General features: G+C 40.9%; 2 protein-coding genes across 3 annotated transcripts; one reads left to right on the top strand and one right to left on the bottom strand.

The window, feature by feature from the left end:
* Window positions 1-813: 813 nt before the first annotated feature.
* rrp9 (ribosomal RNA processing 9, U3 small nucleolar RNA binding protein) lies at window positions 814-12,874 on the bottom strand. 2 transcript variants are annotated; one of them, XM_061923597.1, is made up of 16 exons: window positions 12,721-12,874; window positions 12,253-12,618; window positions 12,050-12,135; window positions 11,870-11,982; window positions 11,730-11,794; window positions 11,215-11,256; window positions 11,022-11,148; window positions 7,608-7,732; window positions 7,440-7,532; window positions 7,265-7,365; window positions 4,262-4,396; window positions 3,902-3,964; window positions 3,673-3,830; window positions 3,450-3,529; window positions 3,300-3,373; window positions 814-953 (listed from the first exon to the last, which is right to left on the bottom strand). In XM_061923597.1, exons 2-16 carry the CDS (start codon window positions 12,334-12,336, stop codon window positions 851-853), a joined length of 1,449 nt encoding a protein of 482 aa, XP_061779581.1. In that variant the 5' UTR covers window positions 12,337-12,618; window positions 12,721-12,874; the 3' UTR covers window positions 814-850. The 2 variants fall into 2 exon arrangements, with proteins under 2 accessions (XP_061779581.1, XP_061779582.1); XM_061923598.1 differs by having other exon boundaries at window positions 3,685-3,830.
* Window positions 12,875-13,083: 209 nt separating this feature from the next.
* Window positions 13,084-23,215, top strand: LOC133570850 (uncharacterized). The gene is made up of 5 exons (XM_061923599.2): window positions 13,084-13,233; window positions 13,304-13,451; window positions 18,380-18,555; window positions 18,625-18,853; window positions 21,964-23,215. The coding sequence occupies exons 1-5, from the start codon at window positions 13,084-13,086 to the stop codon at window positions 22,128-22,130; spliced, it is 870 nt and encodes a 289-aa protein (XP_061779583.1). The 3' UTR covers window positions 22,131-23,215.
* Window positions 23,216-25,136: the final 1,921 nt, after the last annotated feature.

The raw sequence follows: 25,136 nt of genomic DNA, 5'->3' as shown, positions 1-25,136 counted from the left end.
TTCCAGGGTCAAACTGTGGCTAACATGACTTGACTGTACAGCCAATGTTTAAGAAAGATGTTGACAAGTGTAAAAAAAGAAGTCAACGACTTGCATTAAAAAAAAAACACATGTAAATAAAATCACATGATTTGAATCATACATTTTGGTATTAAATTGTGTCGAGAACAGGGTCATGTGACTTTGCACCGTGCCTTGTCCTAACTGGTCCTTGTTGTTTGTGCGCAGTAAACTTCATGATTCAAACCATGTGTTCAGACGTGAACCCTGGTGACATCATGTACAAAATTAGATGTGTTATATACTGTATGTGCTTTTCTCAAACTCATGGAAATAAACCACTTTTTTTGGAATATCAAAATGCTCCAGACTAATTATTTGTGTTTATTTATTGTTGCTAGACGTGATTGCACCTCTGAAACACCCCCAACTATAAATATAATACACTATTCACTGCTTTGTCAAAATGTGTAGATTATATGGTAAAAAAAACTGGTAGCTCCATTGCCAGAATTTCACAGTAAAATTCTGTAGGATTTTGATTTTAGCACCCCAATTAAAGTACATTTTCTTTTCCCGTTTACTATTCAGCTCATTGACCTGGGTTGTATGTCTCACATGTCTTTCAATGGAGAAATCTGTTCAAAAATTAAATATATTTGCCATAAATTTCATTTGCAGTGCAAATATAGTGACTTTAGTCCAGCAGATGGGGCCGATAAGAAACTACACAGTGTCAATACAGCCGGTGAGTGTGCCGAACACATTTAGGTATTACTTGAAAGCACTGGCAGTAAGAAATAAATGCCAATGTATGTTTTGAGGAGCCTTTAATGTACAAAAGAAAAGTTCAGTTGTCCAGATTTTCTTCTTCTTGGCTGGCAGGTTTCCTATGAAGAGGAATAATACAAATTCCATTGCGAGCTTCTTTAAGTCGCCACCATCGACCCAACCTGTATGAAGAAAGAACAGCTTGTAGGACATTTTGTATCCTGCACGCATTCCTGCAGCAAGTTATTGACACATTGTCATTCATTTATTCTTCATCCGAGCGTGACATCTTTGTCTAATTTGCATAAAAGGGAGAAAAAACATGAAATATGCTTAGAAATACAAAAGAACTTTCTTCTCTGGCTGCTTTTTTATATTTGATATTCATGTTACTGTACATATATGTATGATACTGGCTAAAATGCTGCACATATACAGTATGTCATACTGGCTAACATAATGTACATATACCATATGTGTAATCAATTCTAAAAATACTGTGTGTAATAATTTCTAAAAATACTGTGCATATATGTATTTGCAAAATATACATATATGTATAATACTTGCTAAATATACAGTACCCTTGAAATACTTGCTCAAAATATTGTACAAGCGTGTAATACGTGCTAAAAAAAATACTGTACATTTATCTGTAATACTTGCTAAAAAGTACTGTGTGTACAATATGTGTAATGGTTTCTAGGTTGGCAACGTTGACCCCTCCTATGATTTCTGTTAATAAAGAAAATGGATGGATGGATAGAAGAAGCGGACCTATGATGCCATCTTTGTGCACACTTGTTACAACAAGCTGAATTCAGACAGTCCCATCATGAAGTGTTTATGAGCAAGAGCGAAAGTGGCAGCACAAAATCTATTTGTGACAGTCCAAGTGTATTTGCAGCAGGCTGCCAAAAATAAAACAAAATAATAATTAAATGATAAATAATAGATGAATAATTCTATTGACTAATAGTAATAATTTAATAACTAAGATAATAATAATATACATGAATAAGTATGGAAGTACATAAATAATAATAACAATAAATTAATAACCAATAACTAATAGTAATAAAATAACAAAAAAAATAATACAACTTAAAATTACTAGGAATAATATATGAATAATAACCAATAATGATACTTAAAAATGAATAACTAAAATAATAATACATTCAAAACAAAAAATAATATTTAATGACTATTAATAATCAGTACTGTATAATAATTGATCATACCAATTCACAAATAATAACTAATAATAATGGTGTAAGTGTGATGACCACAAGTTTACATTACTAAGACCATGTCTACACTAAGTCGTTTAACCCCTTAAACGAATAATTATTTAGCCTAAGCCCCGTTTCAGCCACACTAAACCAGCGTTTAAGGTCCACCTCCTCGGACAAATTTTTACACGGCTAAGTGCGCCGTGTATTTCTTGAATCTCCGGCACTTAGCTTTGTATGGACTCATTGATCGTTTACAAACTGAGTTCGGAGAGACCGCGCCCCACACAGGAAGTGATGTCAGAAAAAACGCGCCACAGCTTCATAATAAAGCGGTTTTGGAACTCAGATCTAACCACTGAAAATATGCAGATGAGTTATCCAGACATGCTGTGTTTCTCCTTCTTCTACATGTACAGACGCTTGTGGAAATCACACAAGAATACCTTAAGAGAAAGCAATTGCAGTTATTGCGGATACAACACTTCTCAGACGGCAAGAGAACTTTCCAATGTCCGGGCCCGCTGTGATTCTACTTGGCGAAAAACTTTGTCCATTTGTCAAAGGAGAGACAACGAGAATGCGAGCTCCCGTGGATGTGATAAAAAAGGTAGCGTGTGCTTTATATTACCTGGCCGTCGAGGGAAGACTAGGGAAAACGGCAAATGCATTTGGACTGGCAAAGCAGACTGTATCAGTTATTGTCCGCCATGTATGTCGCGGACTAAACGTCTAGGTCCAGAGTATATAAAGTCACCAAAAAGGAATGGAAAAATGAAGGTGAAGGCAAAAGAGTGAGGAGTGTCCTGACCAGATATCTACATCCCTAGTTTGATTGATGTAAAATGTTCTTTGTCACATTGTTTACGTGTCTAATAAAAGATTTGATTCATTTATGATGTCTCAGGTGTGATTCACTACAATAGGGCCCCACTGCACACTGGATTCCAGTTCATTGAAATACCACAACACTGGATATTGTTCAGATAAGTTAAATTTAAGAACTTGCACACAAAGCAACACTGGAGGTGACTATGACGTGTGCATTTTCCACGCATGCGTAGTGGGTCGCGTTGCGCCGGCGGACGGAGGGGGGCGGGTTCTTAAACGGTGGCATTGTTGTGTGTGAACACTAATAAGGTTCGGTGTTATTTACCCTGGATAACCTAAATTCTAAATAGCAAGTGAGTCCCAACGAGTACATTTCCACCTGAGGACAAAGGACAACACTGCCATCTAGTGGACACCGGTGTATAAAAGGCGGTTGCTATGGAAACGGCAGCATGAGATTACCTGTGCTCCTGTCCTACTCCTGCCACCAAGAACTGACCAGAGTGTGAAAACTTGAGGCTGTTGACAAAACCCACCTGAGCAGGAAGGAAAAGGAGGGCACAAATTAAGCAGCGGCGTGACAGGAAGATGTTTGGAGTAAAGTTTATTTACCAAGGGGACGCTAAAGAGAGGCTGCAGTCCTCGATAATTCTGACCACACTTCCACAGCTGCACCTGAGAGTTGCTGGAACCTGTGAAGCATCAACGTTATTACTCAGCAACCAAACATGCAGCAAGATATTTACTGAATGTTTTTGCATTCATTTTGAAGCTTTAATCAAAGCCTGTGTGTGTGTGTGTGTGTGTGTGTGTGTGTGCGTGCGTGTACTCTCACAGCCAGAAGCACCTGAGGCTACAACGTCGGAGTTCTGAAGCGCGGCCACAGCGGCCACCCAGTGAGGCTGCTCCAGCCCGGCGTCACCACGGCAACCATGAGCCTGCTTCACCGTACTGAGCGGCTTCTTCTTGTTGACGTTCCAAATAGACACCGAGCTAAAGACATTAAGCATCATTGTGTTGACAAATAACGGATTTGTAGTCAGGTTGATGGTGCCATCACATACCCGTCGTCACCGCCCGTGATCATGTGCTCCTCGTTAATCAGCTGGACACAATCAATAGAACCCCTGCAACAAACAGACATGGTGATAATTCATCATTATATCCATTTGTTGACAAGTCACGGTCCACTGCATTAGGACTAAGAAGTTCCCAATTAAGTTGATGTGGACATAAATGAAGGAAAAAAGGTCAACTAATATTATCATTGACTTTATTATCACTAAAAAACAACATAACTAATAAAGCATTTACACATTCACTTCCTGTTCATTGCAATGCAAACTTCAAAATAAAAGCATGGCAGTATTAAATTGCTGTGTAATCATGGTCCCTGTGCTGGCGCCCTTGAGTTACGCACTTACTCATGTCCGTTGAAGACCAGCTGCGACTCCTCTGCGATTTTCCACACTCGCATGGTGCGGTCACGCCCACCGGTGCTGACGCAGCGCTCTCGGCTCAAACTGTCGAGTCCAGTGATGGCGTCCTGATGGCCAAAGCTTTAAGACAATACAAAACGTGTTAATGACCAATGATAGCAAAAAAGATTAAATACATTTGATTGGCACACGCAATTTGCATTTTCCTGTCCAAATAATCATCCACTTGAATAAATAAAAGCCTTTTTGCCCCTCAGGGAAAAAACAGCAGCTGAAACGTTGATAATGATAACAATGTTGGGAGAAATAAGGGATTCCCTGATGCATCTCGATTAGAATGTTGGTGCTTCAGTTACCGATGGACAAATGTCCAAACATCGATTATTTACGCATGTTAAACTAATACAGATGGTTCTAAAATGCAGTATTGCTTAAGTTCTGTAAACGTTAGTTCTCGGTTTGGTTGTAACTAACTATTAACTAACATTCTTTTAATGGTACGTGTTAGCACGGACACACACACAGAGAAGAGAGGATGAAAGGACAAACTATGCTAGCCGCGGCGCTAAGCAAGCTTGGATAGGAAGTATTAAAACAAGAAAATAATAAATGTTTTGTACACCTCAACAGAAGGCTAATAGGAACCACGTTACAGCACAGAGTGACCAGGTAAGAAGAAGAAATGATCAAGTAGATGAATAAGTCAGGAGAGACAATAATATCCAAACAGTGCGGTTAGAGGTCATTAACACTTTTAGGCATAAATACGAATGAGTAGTCAGATGACACACGTCTTTATGGTAAATGGGGCCAAAGTGTCTGAACATTCTGTGGTTTTACAAGGCACAGAAATTAAATCAAGGATGCCTGCTCACCAAGTAGGGATGTTTATTTCATCACTTAGCAGGCTACCACGGTTCATACTAAAAAGACACGCACGCACACATTCAAAAACGCAATACTTCATCGGTCAATAGCCAAAGGAGGAGCCTTGTAGACATAATCAAATGTATTACATTTACAACATACAATAATAATATACCATACAATAACAATATACAATGTAATTATAGATAATATGTAAACAATTGATTCATAATTTGATTGTAACCCCTGAATCGAAATCGAATGGTGAGGTGCCCAAAGATTCCCACCTACTACTACTACTAATAAAAGTAATAATAATGACGATGATGGTGAGGACAATAATGATACTACCACCACAACAAACAGACATGCCTTCTGTAAAGCTGAACCTTTCAGTTTAAAAGCAAAATGTGCTAATTAGCCTGGCGCAGTGGGAGAGTGGCCGTGCGCAACCCGAGGGTCCCTGGTTCAATCCCCACCTAGTACCAACCTCGTCATGTCCGTTGTGTCCTGAGCAAGACACTTCACCCTTGCTCCTGATGGGTGCTGGTTAGCGCCTTGCATGGCAGCTCCCTCCATCAGTGTGTGAATGTGTGTGTGAATGGGTAAATGTGGAAGTAGTGTCAAAGCGCTTTGAGTACCTTGAAGGTAGAAAAGCGCTATACAAGTACAACCCATTTATCATTTATTTATCATTTCACAATCCCGTCCACATGAATATACATACCGTATTTTTTGGATTATAAATCGCAGGTTTTTTTCATAGTTTGGCCGAGGGTGCGACATATACTCCGGAGCGACTTATGTGTGAAATTATTAACACATTACCGTAAAATATCAAATATTATTTATCTAATTCACGGAAGAGACGAAGCAAAATGTCAGCAATCGTCACACACACATCAACCAATAAGAACTCGGCGGGGGAGGGTCATGGCAGAAGTGCATTGTGGGTCATGGGATGCTAACTGCTTTATGCTATATGCTACTGCCGTAGCTATTAATATGGATCATTTCTACATTGGCGGTAACTTATAAAAACTGAACAAAAATGGCACCGAAAAGGAAATCATATAGTGCAGATTACAAGCTGGACGTAGTGAAATATGCAGCAGAAAACGGCGATCGCGGTGCATACCAGGAGCGACAACGAGGAAGAAGATTTCATCGGATTTAGCGATCAAGAGTGACAGATTGTTTGGTAAACGTATAGCATGTTCTATATGTTATAGTTATTTGAATGACTCTTACCATAATATGTCAGCCTAACATACCAGGCACGTTCTCAGTTGGTTATTTATGCGTCATATAACGTATACTTATTCAGCCTGTTGTTCACAATTCTTTATTTATTTTAAATTGCCTTTCAAATGTCTATTCTTGGTGTTGGATTTTATCAAAAAATTTACCCCAAAAATGCGACTTATACTCGAGTGCGACGTACAGTATATATGTTTTTTTCCTTCTTTATTATGCATTTTCGGCCGGTGCAACGTATACTCGACTTATAATCCGAAAAATACGGTATCAAGAAAATATCTAAGCTATAGAAACATAATATACATTCATTATACGAACATTTTTACTGAAATAATTAAATGTATCAAAAGAGCAGGTTTATAAACTAAAAAAAATACAATAAGTTTTGAGTGAAACTGTATATTAAAGTTATTAAGTAATATCTGCCTATGCAATACATTATTATTGTAACCATGCAAATGCAAAACTCAATGCCTCCAGCTAATAAACTTTGCTTATAGACACATATTACTCTCTGTAAAGTGAAGAGCTGCAGTGACAACATAAAGAAATACAACATTTTAGATAATCGCCTTGGGAGAATTCAGGTATTTTTAGTAGCTCACAATAAGAATGTTTGTAATTTTTCTGTTTCCTTATTCCACTATTACATGTTTTGAACCACTCCGATGTGTCGTATGTCAGAATAAACGATGCAGAATGAATAGATAAAGTTAATGAGAACATTAGAAACATCAACCCCAATATTAAACACTCTAAGGTAAATATGTCTGTGACATGACAGTGTCAATCAAAATGGAGCATTTTCGTTGTGTCCCTAATGAATTGCCCGCGGGGTGTGCATTTGCGTTAATAACTCACAGAGTCTCCACGTAGGCATTTTCATCTACGTTCCACACTTTGACGGAGCGATCGTGTGAGGCGCTGTACAGGTCGTGAGTACCCTTCCTGAACGAGATACCCTAGAAAGCAAACAAAAATGTTACAATAATTACACCATCAAATCCTTTGCTGCTCTTGTTGCTAAGCGACATACCGACACAGGGCCTTTGTGTCCTGTGAACTTGTAGAGATGTTTGCAGGTCTCGGCCTCCCAAATCATGATCAGCTTGTTCATGTCCCCAGTGGCCTGAAAGGAGAACCAAGTTACACTTTTTTCAGCGCTCGCTGCTATTCTTCAGTCTTTAATGTCCCGCGTCCTCACCAAGTATTTGCCATCTGAGGATATGGACATACACAGGATGTGAGCTGTGTGTCCAACATGGCAATCCTCCGTACCTTTCCTTCCACCAGGTACAACTCGCAGCTTTCGACCGCTCTCAACATCCCCTTATGAAACAAGAGAAAACAAACATTTGTTTCAAATGTATGTTTGATACCAGTGGAACACTTCAAGTCTTTTTTCATAAAATGCCGTGAATGGTCAAGGTGTCAAGGGGTCAGGTCCTTCCCAAAGTTGTGACGTAAAAAAAAGCAAAGATCTCGCGGAATTATCGCAAGGTTGTCGTAGACCAGAGGTGCCCATTAGGTCGATCGATCCCCAGGCATTAACATTTTTTTACCAAAAATCCCCCAACATCAATCTTCACTATGATGTCACATGCGTCACTTGATTGCCATAAACGGCAACCGAGGGTATTGTGAAATGGCGCTGGCTGGTGTGAGCTCAGTATGAAGGAAATTACGACCGTCAGGAAGGCGGAAAACACCGTATTTTCCGCACTATTAGCCGCACCTAAAAACCACAAATTTTCTCAAAAGCTGACAGTGCGCCTTTTAACCCGGTGCGCTTTATATATGGATAAATATTAAGATTCATTTTCATAAAGTTTCGGTCTCGTAACTACGGTAAACAGCCGCCATCTTTTTTCCCCGTAGAAGAAGCGCGCGGTGCATGCTGGGATATGTGACGTTTCATTGCCATTTGTGTGTTTATGTAAAGACCCCAAAATGGCTCCTATTAAGTGTGTTGTCTGTCTAATTATGAATAATGCAGACGAGGCGTGTTAACTGAGTTCTCAACGTTTACTCACAGCGTGCTCATAACCACATTCTAACTCCCAGCATACAACGCTTCTCAGGGCTACGGCGCATGTGCGTCACTATCGTTGCATGCTGGGTAGTGTAGTTGTTATATTTGCTAGCTCATAACATCACATTAAGAGACACGCTTACGCGCTTAATTCAATACTCGCCGTCATTCCGGGTGGATTGACAAAAGACCTCCAGCCGCTAGATATTGGTGTCAACAGGGCATTCGAAGCTAGACTGCTAACTGCGTGGGAACAGTGGATAACGAAGAAGCGCGCGGTGCATGCTGGGATATGTGACGTTTCATTGCCATTTGTGTGTTTATGTAAAGACCCCAAAATGGCTCCTATTAAGTGTGTTGTCTGTCTAATTATAAATAATGCAGACGAGGCGTGTTAACTGAGTTCTCAACGTTTACTCACAGCGTGCTCATAACCACATTCTAACTGCCAGCATACAACAACGCTTCTCAGGGCTACCGCGCATGCTCGTCACTATCGTTGCATGCTGGGTAGTGTAGTTGTTATATTTGCTAGCTCATAACATCACATTAAGAGACACGCTTACGCGCTTAATTCAATACTCGCCGTCATTCCGGGTGGATTGACAAAAGACCTCCAGCCGCTAGATATTGGTGTCAACAGGGCATTCGAAGCTAGACTGCTAACTGCGTGGGAACAGTGGATGACAGAAGGCGAACACACCTTCACTAAGACAGGGAGGCAGCGCCAGACGACGCCAACATCACCTTCACTAAGACAGGGAGACAGCGCACGACATACGCCAACATCTGCCAGTGGATCGTAAATGCCTGGGCAGATATTTCGGTCACAACTGTGGTCCGAGCTTTCCGGAAGGCAGGATTCACAGAACTGCTGGACAACAGCGACACTGACTCCGATGACTTCGACGAGACGGAACCGGCCATTTTGGATCCCACATTTGCCCAACTTTTCAATTCGGACACCGAAGACGAAGAATTCGAAGGATTTACGAATGAAGAATAACTTCAGAAAGTGAGCGCTATGTTTATTTTGTGTGTTGTGACATTAACGTTCGAGCAACATTATGTTGCTATTGCTCTGCACTATTTTGAATTTTACTATGTTTGTGATTGCACATTTGCGTACATTTTGGGACAGAGTTGTTAGAACGCTGGTTTTTAATATATTATTAAAGTTTGACTGACCTATCTGACTGTTTTTTTTGACATTCCCTTTAGCGCAGCGTAGGCGCGGCTTATAGTCCGGGGCGGCTTATAGGTGGACAAAGTTTTGAAATATGCCATTCATTGAAGGTGCGGCTAATAACCCGGGGCGGCTTATAGTGCGGAAAATACGGTAGTTGTTTAACGTGTGAAGACCAACCGCTTCACAATAAAAGTGCTGCTCTAACCTGCCTGTTTTAACAAAATACGGGTCTCAGGAAATTAGAGCAAGCTAAAAAAAAGAAGGGAATCTACATGCATTTAAAATGGTTGTATTTGTTTAAACACCTTTAACATGTTAATCAGATACACGCGTGCACACACACGCACGATGGGCCAAATTACCAAAAAAGTGCAGTTACCTTTTATTTCTACATTCAAAACACTTGCTTGTGGTCTACATAACATGTAATGGTGGTTCTAAGGTCAAAATGTTGCATAGATTATATTTCACAGCAGGGATGGGCAAACTACGGCCGGTTGGTCTTTTTAATCCGGCCCGCCAAATATTAGAACAAAATTAAGCAAACATCTGTTTTGAGAATTGCCACAACAAAACTGATACTAGACTTTGTCGCATTGGCAAAAAAGGGTGATCAACAACACTGCTCCCACTGAAAGAGAATGTGTTAACCCTGTAATACCATGTATGTTTTTCTTTGAGGTTCTGATACGATATTGTTGAAAATAGATGTATAGCCAATGTTTGTGAAGTCTACTCTACTCTCAAAAGATATGATTTGCTTTGAAATGCATCGTGTGCTCGACCAGCCCGTCTGTCGAATTTCAAAAGCCAATGTGGCCCCTGAGCCAAAAAGTTTGCTCACCCCTGTTTTACGGTCTTCAAAAGAGACTCTTTTTGACCGATTCTACAGGATGTGCCGTTTTGTCGGCGGTCTTATTTACGTACCTCCACTACGACTGTGTCTCCTCCCCGTCAGCCATGTTGTAGTTTTAGCACTCAGAAAGCAAGTCTACCGATGGATATAAGTTAGAACTATACGCTACTTATTAGAAATGGCAAAAGCAGAGGATGCATGTGCAAGCTAGTCTGCCCCACAACAGGAGGAAAGAGAAAAGGAAGGAACTTATTGATTACAGTGACTCGTGCAAAGGTCTTTTGGAAAAAGTATAACAGATATATGAAGATATCCGCTGAAATCACTAATTGGAAAATTTGTGAATTTGGAACAAATTTCAAAACGACTTGTTTGGAGGCAGTCTGAAGGAAAGCAAAATTGTTTTATAAATATCCCTGCAATGTCTCCAAGGTTTGATTTCAAATTTTCGAGACTTATGCAGATTCTAAACACACAAAAACAGGTACCAATAGGTAAGAAAAGTTGGTTTTGCATAATTGGTTCCCTTTAAAGTACTCACATTTAATGATGGAGCAGTCTTTAGCAGCTGAGAAGATGCTTTTGTCATCGGGACTGATGACGAGGCAGGTGATGGGCAGCTTGTGTCCTCTTAACAGACGGATTTCAGAAGCATCGGGTGGCAGTAGCTAAAGGACAAATAAAAAATGTAAAAGAAACTCACCTCTACCATGACAAGTGTTTATGATACTTACATCTTTGGCAATAAATCGCTGAAGTTTTCCTTTCTGTTCAAGCTGTAAAGAACAACACAATGAACACACACAATTCTTGTTCCTGTATGTGAATAGCTACGGAGCCCCGAAAGGGACATGGATGTTTTGCGAGATCTTGCAATACTTTTTGCGAGATCTCGCAGAAGGTTGTTTTCCTATGTCAGTGAACTGGAAGTAAAACAGACACAGCGATGGTGAACCGCAAGTGAAACAGACACCGTGATGGAGGAGCGGGAGCATGCGGGAGCCTACCCATCAGCTGTGCTCTGTTGTGGGACCATAATACGATTTGATGTTTTTATATGTTAGGCCGATACTAAAATAGAAATTAATAAACTTCTCCCACTGATGATGGGTAGGCTCCTCCATCGCTTTGTCTGTTTCACTTCCGGTTCACTGACATAGGAAAAAAACCTTTTGCAAGATCTCGCAAAACATTGTTTTCCCTCCATGTCCCCTTAAGAGCTCCATAGAATAGCTAATACAATTCTTACCACTTCTTCTTGAAGCCTCCCAGCAATCAGATCAGTCTCAAACGACTCATCTTCTGCCTTGTTTTCTTCATGTTAAGACAAAAGCAAAGACGATGTAGACATGTAGTGGTATAGCTTTAGGAGCTAAATATGAGGCTTACCTTCATCCTTCAGCTGATTGAGGTACAGTTTAGCTAATCTCAGCTTCTTCTCCTGTGGTGTCTCGTCATATTCAGGTTCCTCTTTGGACTGCCTTTTCTTGCCAACTACGGGACTGATCACACAATTGTTGTTGTTGTTAGAAATAAAGCATCACTGTTTTACATGACTTGTGTTTGTACCTTTCTCCCTCAGAGTCACTCGATATCTCTTCGTTATACTTGTTCTGTTTCTTGCTTTTTACTTTACCAGCTAAATCACCGTCACCCTATTTGAAAAAAATATATAAAACAAGTGTGTGCATTTAAGAAAAGATAATTAAGTAACAAGTATGCGAGCAACATTTAGCTAGCAGTTGAGTTTGCTAGCAGCCCACCACACTTACCTTATGCTTGTTTTTTGTTGCATTTTTTCCCGTTTTTGCAAATTTATTTTTTTGCGACGTCTTTATAAAGAAAGACGAAGACATTGTGAAAAGCGTGAAGCCAAAATAACACACAAATAGACAAATCCCAACTTCCTCTGGTTTCAAGTCAACATTGGCTCCACATGGGTAACAAGCAGCTCAACCTAACTTGTAAACGAGGCGGAAGTAGTACTTGGTTCTCATTGGCTAAGGCACCCTTGAATCCGCCTTTTTAAAAAAATCCTCATATTCTATTGGTGTTTATAACATCTCTAGGAGGGCAGGAAATAGTCCTGGGGAAAAATACTTCCCCCTGGGAGACACGAGTCGCTACTTTTGTTCCGCCTGAAAAAGAATAATCAAACAACAAGCTTATTCATTCCACTTTCACCATGCACGTATTCTAAATAAATTAAACAAGTTTCCCCTGTTAATTTAGCTTCAAACCTTTAGTGCTGCTGATGAAAAGGTGGACATTAGGACCCCAGGATCCATGCACTGTACTACTGCAGTAGTACTACTACTTCCTCCACTACGCAGTATTACCATTTAATGCATTGTCTTTGTCCTCTGTGGGTCTCGTTATTCGTCAAGGCAAACTGAAAGGCCAGGTGAGGTTTATTTGAAACATTTACGCCACTAAAAGGCATATATGGCTTCTAATCCAGATGGAGATTCTGTTTGTGACTGGGAGCTAATTAGATAGCAGAGGAGGGTCGAGCTGAGGACTTAACTTTCCATCTTGGTGTAAGTTCAACTGCCCTCCTTGACCAAGTCAGTCTTCTCCTCGCAGGTTCTCCTTGAAGCCTTATGCCGCCCAAGAGAGAAGCCGGAGGGTCCCCATCTCAAGCACCGGCAAAGATGCTAAAGAGCAACACGGTCCCAGAGGAGGCTAGTCCAATGGAGGACAAGTTCGGCTTGGCCGAAGAGTCCGCTTACTCTCCATTCCTCGGCACCGAGGTGCGATGACGTTTAGGTTCCACTGCGCATGAACACGTCAATATACTTTCCCTTTCTCATCCGGCTGCAGGAATTTGAAGAGATCGAAGTAGGTTCGGGTCCTGGCGTCAGAACCGACACCATCAGCCTGCTGATGAAGATAGAACAGCTGCAGGCTCAACTCAAATATGAACGCAGGTGTCGAATATTGGCAGAGAGAGAGCTGAGGGAGCTGAAAGGTAGGAGGAACGAAAGTAACACTTTGTTGTTTATTCACCTAGATCAGGGGTCGGCAACCCGCGGCTCCGGAGCCGCATGCGGCTCTTTGATCACTCTGATGCGGCTCAGCAACTTACTTGCTGAACCCCCCAATTTTCCCTTGAGACTTCCGGATTTCAGTGCCTCTCGCGGAAAACTCCCGGGATTAATATTCACCGGCTTTCACCCTTGCGGCTATAATAAGGGCGTGCCATGATGGTACAACATTTGGCGCCCTCTACATTCTGTATTAACAGAGTACCAGCCCAATACTTGTTATACAATATACATCTTCTGCTAGCACACGTACGTGACAGCAAGGCATACTTGGTCAACAGCCACACAGGTTACACTGACGGTGGCCATATAAAACAACTTTAACACTCTTACTAATAATGCGCCACACTTTGAACCAAAATCAAAGAAGAACTAGTCCTAAGTGTCCCAATACTTTTGTCTACTTTTAGTCTGAAGTGTCCCAAGACTTTTGTCTAGTGTACCTACCTTGTCTGCATTGTGTGGGCACGCTGGTGCTTCCTGCTTTTGAGCAGCCATCTTAAAAAAACAGCACCGCAGGAGCATCAGTGCAGCGGGTCTTTGAAGGGTCATAAAATCAAAACCGGAGCAGGTATCACAACTCTTTCACCAACTTTTAATCAGAAGGGTTCAATCTCTCTCCTGTGTTAGTTTGAAGCCGAAACAACAAACGCGCTCAGAGGAGATAATGTTTGAAGAAAGGTGACGGGTTTTTACAAAAATTTTGTGTTGAAGGGGGAATAGCAAACTTCCTGTATATTTTTGCTGGGAGTTGTCAATTTATGAAATGTAGGTCTAAGTGAGACCTACATAGAGGTTTTTGTTTCATGTCTCTCCGACGTTCCCAGTGGGAGTTACAGGCAGTTATGTCAGTTTTTTCATCGGAGGAGCAGTTTTTTGTGCGTTTTATTAAAAAATAGCTCAAGAGCACAATTTTGAGATTTGGGGTTAGGTTTTTTTATTAGATCACAATTTCTGCCAGTCCTGATGTGTGTGTTCAGTTTGGTGAGTTTTGAAGCATGTGAAGGGGGTCAAATTACAGCTCAAAGAGGCAAAAGTGACTTATTTTAGTACTTTTTTGTCTTGAAGGGGGAATTGCCAACTTCCTGTTGATTTTCGCCCGAGGATGTACCATTATGAAAGTTAGGTCTGAGTCAGACCTACATAGAGGATTTTGTTTCATGTTTTTCCGACCTTCCTAGTGGGAGTTACAGGCAGTCTAGTTTTTTTTTTCCTAGGGGGCGCTAGAGCGCAATTTTGATTTTTGCGGTTTGGTTTTTTTATTAAAAGACAATTTTCGCAGGTCCTGACGGGTGGGTCAAATATGGTGAGTTTTGAAGCATGTTAAGTGGGTGAAATTAGTGCTCAAAGAGGCGGCGGAAGAATAATAAAGAATAATAATAATAATAATAAAGAATAAAACCTTAGAAATTCAATAGGTCCTTATGTCCCATTGCATAAGGACTCCCTGTGGGAGTCCTTTTGCAATGGGCCGTGCGGGCCCTAATGACAAACACATTTCGGGAGAACATCTGCACCAACACAACATAAACACAACAGAACAAACACCCAGAATCCCATGCAGCCCTGACTCTTCCGGGCTACATTATACACCCCTGCTAACACCAAACCCCGCCCCCACCCCAACCCTGCTCCCTCACACATCACCCCCCCCCCCCCCCCCCCCCCCCCCTCTCTGTGCGTCGGTTGAGGTGGGCGGGGTTTGGTAGCGGGGGTGTATAATGTAGCCCGGAAGAGTTAGGGCTGCATGGGATTCTGGGTATTTGTCCTGTTGTGTTTATGTTGTGTTACGGTGCAGATGTTCTCCCGAAATTTGTTTGTCATTCTTGTTTGGTGTGGGTTCACAGTGTGGCGCATTATTAGTAAGAGTGTTAAAGTTTTTTTGTTTTTTTTTATACCGCCACCGTCAGTGTGAGCTGTGTGGTTGTTGACCAAGTATGCCTTGCTGTCACTTACGTGAGTAAAGTGGAAGCCCCATACAACGTGTGGCTGATCAGGCACGCTGACTGTAATGGGTGCTATATGCTGTACCATCACGGCACGCAAGACGCTGACAAGCGCCATTCAATTAAAACCAACGTGCCGCACCAGCTTTTAAATTCCACATAAAGGTGAGGGCAGCCTGTCTGAGACCCCTGGTTATACATAGCACAAAGCAAAAAAAAAACTTCTTATGCAGTGTTATTTCGTTTAAAATTAAAAAAAATATTTGCGGCTCCCATTGTTTTCTATAATTTGTGAAACTGGTCAAAATGGCTCTTTGACTGGTAAAGGTTGCCGACCCCTGACCTAGATGTATACAAGTTCATTCGTGATCTGGAGTGCATGAGAAAGTGGATAGAAAAACCTAGCTCTCGTTGACCACATGGTCAATCATTAACAAGTACAGGGATGCCTAAGCTTCTCAACGATAATCCAACGATAAATGAAAATAAACATTAACTTTGCCGGTGTTCTGGAAGAGTTTGCCACCCAATGCTACGCTGCATGCGCACTCAAGCGCGTCAACGCTAAAGGCTTCCCCTGAACAAATTAACCGTAACATCCATCCATCCATCCATTTCCTACCGCTTGTCCCTTTTTGGGGTCACGGGGGTTGCTGGAGCCTATCTCAGCTGCATTCGGGCGGAAGGCGGCGTACACCCTGGACAAGTCTCCACCTCATCACAGGGCCAACACAGATAGACAGACAACATTCACACACACTAGGGCCAATTTAGTGTTGCCAATCAACCTATCCCCAGGTGCATGTCTTTGGAGGTGGGAGGAAGCCGGAGTACCCGAAGGGAAGCCACGCAGTCACGGGGAGAACATGCAAACTCCACAAAGAAAGACCCCGAGCCCGGGATTGAACTCAGGACTACTCAGGATCTTCGTATTGTGAGGCACATGCACTAACCTCCACGGTCCACGGTGCTGCCCAAAAACATTGATATATTCTGGTTAATTTTTAGCAATTTTTACACAACCGGAAACATCCATCCATCCATCCATCTTCTTCCGCTTATCCGAGGTCGGGTCGCGGGGGCAGCAGCCTAAGCAGGGAAGCCCAGACTTCCCTCTCCACAGCCACTTCGTCCAGCTCTTCCCGGGAAATCCCGAGGCGTTCCCAGGCCAGCCGGGAGACATAGTCTTCCCAACGTGTCCTGGGTCTTCCCTGTGGTCTCCTACAAACCACAACAAATACGGTATAATGGAGGAAAATGTATTCCCACTTATGAAGCAAAACATGTTCTAGACAAAAAATCACTTCATATTCTCTACTGCTCACTAGTGTTACCATATCTGAGTTACTGTGTAGAAATATGGGGAAATAATTACAAAAGTACACTTCATTCATTAACGGTGTTAGAAAAAAGATCAGTTAGAATAATACATAATGTTGGATATAGAGAACATACAAATCCTTTATTTATTGAATCAAAGATACTGAAATTCCATGACATAGTGAATTTGCAAACAGCTAAAATTATACACAAAGCAAACTATAACCTGCTACCCAAGAATATACAACAATTCTTCTCAAAAAAAGAGGAGAAATATAATCTTAGAGAGAAATGTAATTTAAAACATTTGTACGCACGTACAACACTTAAGACCTTCAGTATATCAGCATGTGGAATTAAATTATGGAATGGATTAAGCAAAGCAATCAAACAATGTACTAATATGATCCACTTCAAGAAACTCTTCAATCTTAAAGTGTTTACAAAGTACAAAGAAGAAGAACCATGATAAACATTCTGAATTTATTTAATTCATCCATTCTTTCATTCTTTCACTCTCAAAATAATCTTACTTATCTCTTAGTATGAAATGTAACTTACTTCATCAATTATTATTTATTTACTTATTTTTATTGTGAGTACTTATGGAGTATATTGTGAATAAATTGAGAACAGGAAGTGAACAAAAGTTTTAGCAACTGTTTGTGTAAAAGAAAAGGGGTAGGATTAAATAAGCTCTGCTTCTTCCTACTCCTTTTCGAACATGTTGAAAAGAGAAACTGGAGATTGTGATGTGTCATGTTGTATGCTTGCATGTTCGAAATAAACTCAAACTCAACTCAACTCAACTTGGGCCGGGCTGGTAAAAGCATGGCATAATAATTTAAAAATACAACTATGACAACTTCAGATTGTTTGCTTTGTTTTACTTTGGCCCAAAATAGAACAAGCACATTCTAAAAAAAAAAAAAAAAAAGGACATATCACATATAATCCTCTTGACAAAACTTTTCAAGTTAGTTGAAAATTCTGAGGAAAAAAATGGTGCACTTTCAAAAACACCATGATGAACACAATGAACTTAGACTTCATATCAGTGTATCTACAATGCAAGTAAACTTTAAGTCACAGCCCATTTAGGATTGAACAAAAAACATTATAAAGCATAAATAAAAACTCTTCTATGTATCAACTACTTCATTTGTCATTTCCACTGTTCACTTTCTTTAAATTTGCACAGAAGACAATCATTTTCACAGAACTATATCAATGTGCAGTGTCTCATGCAGCATTTTAAGTCGGGTTACCAATTGTAAACTTGCTCGCCCCGGTATAAACTCTTTGCTTGCCCAACAGAATTGGTATTGCAACATCCAGTGGACACATTAAAAAAAACAGTTTCTTTAAGTTAAAAATGCAGCTCAATTTTACACTGACTCATCTCGCGGGCCGGATCGAACCTGTTCGAGGGCCTGATCCGGCCTGCGGGCCGCATGTTTGATATCCCCGGTTTAGGCCATATCACCAATCCCTAGTTTTATTTTATTTTGAAAGTATTGTTGTGCTTGAGTCTCTTAGCCTAGCCACATGCTAACACTAATAATAATGTTGTGACGTCTGTGCAGAGATGAACACGCTCATGATGCAGATGAGACACACGGCTCACGAGCTGCGAGCCACTCTGGATCACGTCCTCCACGGCGGCGACCCGGTGATGGAGCCGCACAACTCTCAAGACGAAGCCATGTCTTTCCTGGCGGAGCACGAGGCCGACATGGTAGCGGTGGGCGACATGCCGGAGGTCAGCGCTCGTTCGCCTGTTGTCGTCACGTTAAGCTCTCGCCACAAACCGATTGTGTTCTACCCTTAGGACAATCACGACTTCCTGTACCTCGCCGAGAACCTCAGAGTTCCAAGGAATCTTTACGAGCGCGTGGCTGAAATTGCAGACTACAAGAAGTACACCTCAGCGCTGCTAATGATGCTATTTGACAGAGAGACCTTGGCCACGCACTCTCTGCAGGGACGTAGGAACACCATCACTGGCGAGGAGTGCCACAAACCTCAGCTGCCACCCGAAATCCTCAGAAGTATCATCGGTGGGTTTGTAAGCTTTTTTTGGTCTATACAACTATATGGCCTTTATGAACACCCTACGCTGTCTCAGCATTAGAAGTAGGATTCAAGCAATTCAAACACCTGTGAATTTACTCCTGACAACAAATACTGTGGCTCAGTAGTGTGTATGGCCTCCACTTGCCTGTATGCACTTCCGACAATATCCACTGTAAGCGAGAAAAATTACATCACAGCCTAGGCTAACATTTGTGCATGTACTCTAGACCAGTGTTTTTCAACCACTCTGCCGTGGGAGATTATGTAGTTTCACTTATTTTGGGTTAAAAATATTTTTTGCAAACCAGTAATTATCGTCTGCAAATTATGTGTTGTTGAGTGTCGGTGCTGTCTAGAGCTCGGCAGAATTACCACGTTATTCTCCTCGATATCAGTAGGTGGCAGCAGGTAGCTAATTGCTTTGTAGATGTCGGTTTGTGGTGATCACAATATGCAGACGACAGCGGGAGGCAGCGTGCAGGTAAAAAGGTATCTAATCCTTAAACCAAAAATAAACAAAAGGTGAGTGCCCCTAAGAAAAGGCATTGAAGCTTAGGGAAGGCTATGTAGAACGAAATTAAAACTGAACTGGCGACAAAGTAAACAAAAAACAGAATGCTGGACGACAGCAAAGACTTACAGTGTGTGGAGCAGACGGCGTCCACAAAGTACATCCGCACATGACATGACAATCAACAATTTCCACACAAAAAAAATAGCAACAACTTATATAGTCTTGATTGCTAAAACAAAGCAGGGCCGTGGAATAACGCTCAAAGGAAGACATGAAACTGCAACAGGAAAAAAACAGGAAAAGCCACCAAAATAGGAGCGCAAGACAAGAACTAAAACACTATGCACGGGAGCACAACCAAAAAACTCCAAATAAGTCACGCCGTGATGTGACAAGAGGTGACAGTACACCTACTTTGAGACAAGAGCTATATTGATGCATGGTTGGTTATGGTTTAAAGTCATATCCAACAATTGCGACAACAACTTTTTATTGTCTACTGAGTTTCATTTCTTAATGATTTCTGCTGGTGGTGTGCCTCCGGAGTTTTTTAATGAAAAAAATGCGCTTTGGCTCAAAAAAGGTTGAAAAACACTGCTATAATAGACAACTCATACTTTGGCTCAGTAGTGTGTATAGCCTCCATTTGCCTGTATGCACTCCCTACAATTTCTAAACATTAAAAAAGTGCAATCTCATGGTTATTCAAGTGATTGTGCATTTACTGCAGACAACTCATAATGTCACTCAGTAGTGTGTCTGGCCTTCATTCTTCTCTATGCACTCCTTACAATGTCAACACTCACATCACAAACGTATCTAATGTCTGTGATTTTCCTCAAGACAACCAAATATTGTGGCCCAATAGTGTGTACAACCTCCACTTACCTGTATGCACTCCCTACAATGTCTGAAAATAATAAGTGCCATCTCAGGCTAATTCAAACTTCTGTGTTTTAACTCCAGACAACTCGTACTGTAGCTCAGTCGTGTGTATGGCCTCTCCTCGCCTGTGTGCACTCCCTACAATGTGTGCGCGTGCTTCTGTAAATGTAATACGATGTAGAAGATTAGCGGTATAGAAAATAATGATGACGCTTTTATTAGTCTTTTTCTGCAAAAGGGAAAAAAACAAGTGGAAAGGGGAGGCACAATGTTCTAAAGCAGGGGTCTGCAATCTGCGGCTCTTTAGCGCCGCCCTCGTGGCTCCCTGGAGCTTTTTCAAAAAGGTATGAAAATAGAAAAATATTTTAGTTTTAATAGGGTTTCTGTTGGAGGACAACATGACACAAACCTCCCTAATGGTTAGAAATCCCACTGTTTATATTAAACATGATTCTCTGATGAGAGTATTTGGCAAGCGCCGTTTTGTCCTACTAATTTTGGCGGTCCTCGAACTCACCATAGTTTGTTTACATGTATAACTTTCTTCAACGATGCCACAGAAAGACAAGTTTTATGCCACTCCTTCTTTGTCTCATTTTGTCCACCAACCTTTTTATACTGTGTGTGAATGCACACAAAAGTGAGCTTTGTTGATGTTATTGACTTGTGTGGAGTGCTAATCAGGCATATTTGGTCAGTGCATGACTGCCAGCTAATCGATGCTAACATGCTATTTAGGCTAGCTGTATGTACATATTGCATCATTATGCCTCATTTGTAGGTATATTTGAGCTCATTCTGTGTATTTAATTTATGTCTGCATTTCTCTTGACATATTATCTGTATGTAATATTGCCTGCATTTCTGATAGTGGTTTGTGTGCCGTTATAGACCACAGCAAACGTAACCCAGCTTGCATAGATTGTTATAAATCCATTTCCTTTAACTTGGACACACACATCTATACCTTTGGCCATTCTAAGCCAGTCATTTAAAGGAGTTATCTCACCCTCTGAGACATTTTAAAATTGCGTAGAATACATATTACATATCAACAATGAAGATTTGTGTCAGCCTGCGACACATAGTCATTTTGATAGTAGGCTAATATAGACACTTATATCATGTGTTGACTTCATTATATCACTTATAGAAGGCTTTAATTTTTTTGCAGCTCCAGGCAGATTTTTTTGTTGTTGTATTTTTGGTCCAATGTGGCTCTTTCAACATTTTGGGTTGCCGACCCCGATCCACAGTATCCTTGCTGAAGGATCATAGCACTTACTCAGCGGCCAATCAGATTGCAGTCATGTCACAGCCGCTAAAAGTTAAAGTGCCAAAGATTGTCACACTCACTAGGTGTGGCGAAATTATTCGCTGCATTTGACCCATCACCCTTGATCACCCTCTGGGAGGTGAGGGGAGCAGTAGGCAGCAGCGGTGGCCGCGCCCAAGAATAATTTTTGGTGATTTAACCCCCAATTCCAACCCTTGATGCTGAGTGCCAAGCAGGGAGGTAATGGGTCCCATTTTTATAGTCTTTGGTATGACTCACAACCTACCGATCTCAGGGCGGACACTCTAACCACTAGGTAAAGCTTGCTGTGGTCGATGAGTCATCAGTTCTTTTCTTTCTCAATTTCTTAGCATTGACTTTTATTTTAAAAGCATTAACAAACGCCTCTCTCCTTCCAGATCACGTGGCGGGTAAGTTCGCCGTGGATAGCAGCCAAATCAAAACAGCCATCAGGACCAAGTTGAACAACGAGGACAAACTGTTGAAGAAGAGACTGGGCTTGGTGAAAGAACACAAAGCTGGCATAGATGCATCGTCACTCCTGGCTGACAACTCATCGATATGATGTCTTCCCCGGCCTTCATCCTCTTCGTCTGCCTGTGTGTGTGTGTGCTTGCGTGTGTGCGTGTGTGTGTGCGTGCGTGTGTACCGTAACTGTGAAGAGGCGCCTCTGCTAATTTGGAATGTTCACTAGACAAGTAGTGCTTGCATTAGGTTATTTTCTAACTATTTTATAGGATGCACTTTTTTAAAAAACATGTAGAAAGTGTTACGTAACTTGGAGACCGACACAAAGTGTTTGATGTTTAGAGCTCCACCAGTCTCCTATTGGAGGTGTGTACACGCCAAGTATCCCCTGCTGAGCTGACAAGAACACTATTGACTTTCACATCTCTCACTGACCACGTGAACACCAAACCTCACAACTTTTATCGTCTTCTGTCCCAGCGAGAGACCCTGCTGGCTCTGCATTGGCGGTGCCTGAAGGAGCCGAGGTCAAAGGCGGGGCTTTCACCCCTTTTTCTTAAAAGTAATACTTAAGCTGGATCTTCACTGTTTGAATCATCAGCCGCATCATTAGCTACACCTGCCAAACGACACAAATAGATAACAATAATCATGTTTTACATCTGAAATTGGTGTCTTCCAATGTATAAATCTTTAAAGGTCCAAGTTTCCGACTGGTTAGTGCTGCTACACTATCATAACAACACAGGCAGGTGTGCCTAATGTTGTGGCCATGCGTGTATATATATGCGCACATAAACAATATCCGTTTGTTGTTGTCCTTTTTTGTCTTTGTGATTCACTACATATGTGCCAATAATAAACTTTAGGAGTAGTTACTTGTGGACTGTTCTCCTTATGACCAGCAGATGTCAGTGTTAAACTGTTGCATTATTTCTGTATATTTGTGTGTACTATCCTATTTGTACCATCAAACTCTTGATGGCGGCTCCTCTCAGGGTTGCAGTTGTCAGATCTTCAGGACATTTATTGTGGGATCTTAAAGTTGTTGTGAGATCTTAGAAAGTCCATTGTGATATTTTCATGAAGTTGTGAAATCTTCAAAAAGTCATATTTGTAATACGGTTGTCCCGATACCAATATTTTTGTACTCGTACCAAAATGTATTTAGATACTTTTTGGTGCTTTTCTAAATAAGGGGGACTACAAAAAAATGTCATTATTGGCTTCATTTTAACCAAAAAATCTTACGGTACATTAAAAATATGTTTCTTTCTGCAAGTTTGTCCTTAAATAAAATAGTGAACATACTAGACAACTTGTCTTTTATTAGAAAGTAAGCAAACAAGGGCCCCAAATTTAGTCTGCTGACATATGCAGTAACTTATAATGTCATTTCTCATTCAAATTTGTCAAAATTATGAGGGACAAGTTGTAAAAATTGATTATTAATCCACTTGTTCATTTACTGTTAATATCTGGTTATTTTCTATTCCAACATGTTCTATCTACACTCCTGTTAAAATGTAATAATCACTTATTCTTCTGTTGTTTGGATACTTTACATTAGTTTTGGATGATACCACAAATTTGGGTATCGATCAGATACCAAGTAGTTACAGGATCACACATTGGTCATATTCAAAGTCCTCATGTGTCCAGGGACATATTTTATAAACATAATATACATTTTAAAAAAAGGAAAAAAGATTTTATGATGATAAAAAATATCGATGTGATCATAGTAGTATCGACTAGATACGCTATTGTACTTGGTATCATTGCAGTGGAAGACAGGTGTAGATCCACCCATGGCGTTTGTTTACATACAGGGTGCTAGGTTGCTGTTAGCGGTTAGCTATTGTATCCACCTACCGTGTGTAGTGAAACATGTTTAGCTATTCCTCGTCCTGCAGGGATGATACTTGTAAGAAACGTACTTTATTTGTCGCCATGGAGGCGAGGATTAGTGATTTAGAAGTAGCTAAAACACTGCAGACTGCGGATGGTCGTTCGCCGCTAGTTAGCTAGCCATGTTTTAAAGCACCTCTTCCTGAGGGTGAATTAGTGTTATAACTTCACCTTTATCTTTGGTTTTTAGGTCAAAATGCATCCGTTCTCCCTTTTCTGTCTACACACTGTGTCTGCTTGTAAGTACTCCGTGATTGTGCGCTGCCAAACATGCTCCTCTGCTCGCAAAACCACTTTTCAAACAGATTATAGTACCGTTTTTGATTCATTAGTACTGTCAGGTTCAAACACTGATAACATCTATTAAACAAGACAAGAAGCAAGGAATTAAACAGAGACAGAATTAAATTCAATTGAGAAGAAACGTCTGGGCTGTACTCTTGTACAGTCTCCACCACGCTCTGATGAAAGATTGTATGCCTCCTCTTTTATTTGGACTTTCCCTGATTACATGGTAACAGCTGTTTCTAAGGCAAGGGGGTCGTAAACAGCCATCACCTTTGATTACAAAACAGTTCAAAGAAAAGGTGCCTAGAGGGGAGTCAGGTCCTGCTTCCTCTCCGCTTTGTAGTTCTCGGGTCAAGACAAAATCATCCTGTGGATTACAATACATCAAAGAATCCGACGCCTTCATGTCGCTTCCCATCGTACACGGTGGAGTTTTACAAGCCTTCTGCTTGGTAGGATCAAAGACAGCTTTTGTCCTCTCGCAGGGCGAGCTGAACTCAATGTAACACAAAGTTTTGTGATAACTTAGATACAATTATTCTGACAAGTACCGCGATACTATACCTGTACCGGTAGACCGTACAACCCTAGTTTGTAGTGACATCTTGAACAAGTCATTTTTTATGAGATCCTCAAATAGTCAAAGTTCTTGTGAGATCTTCATAAAGTTGCACGAGATCTTCAAAAATACAAAAGTTTTTTGTGAGATTTTCAACAGAAATAGAGTTGTTGTGAGATCTTCATAAAGTCATAGAGTTGTTGTGAGATATTTATAAAGTCATGACGTTTGTTGTGAGATCTTCATGAAGTCAAAGTTTGATGTGAACTCTTCAGACAGTTGCGAGATCTTCATAAAGTTCTTGTGAAATCATCAAGTCACAAGGTTGTTGTGAGATATTTGTAA

The sequence above is a fragment of the Nerophis lumbriciformis genome, linkage group LG28 (genome assembly GCF_033978685.3).
Source record: "Nerophis lumbriciformis linkage group LG28, RoL_Nlum_v2.1, whole genome shotgun sequence".
Lineage (NCBI taxonomy): Eukaryota > Metazoa > Chordata > Actinopteri > Syngnathiformes > Syngnathidae > Nerophis > Nerophis lumbriciformis.
This window is presented reverse-complemented; position numbering and strand designations above follow the sequence as displayed.

Coding starts and splice junctions, on each gene's coding strand:
- rrp9 (XM_061923597.1), bottom strand. CDS start 12,336: ATGTCTTCGTCTTTCTTTATAAAGACGTCGCAAAAAAATAAATTTGCA. Junction 11,795..11,869: donor CAATCAGCTGAAGGATGAAG/GTAAGCCTCATA, acceptor CTTAACATGAAG/AAAACAAGGCAGAAGATGAG. Junction 954..3,299: donor GGAGTAGGACAGGAGCACAG/GTAATCTCATGC, acceptor TTCTTCATACAG/GTTGGGTCGATGGTGGCGAC.
- LOC133570850 (XM_061923599.2), top strand. CDS start 13,084: ATGCCGCCCAAGAGAGAAGCCGGAGGGTCCCCATCTCAAGCACCGGCA. Junction 13,452..18,379: donor AGAGCTGAGGGAGCTGAAAG/GTAGGAGGAACG, acceptor ACGTCTGTGCAG/AGATGAACACGCTCATGATG. Junction 18,556..18,624: donor CGGTGGGCGACATGCCGGAG/GTCAGCGCTCGT, acceptor TTCTACCCTTAG/GACAATCACGACTTCCTGTA.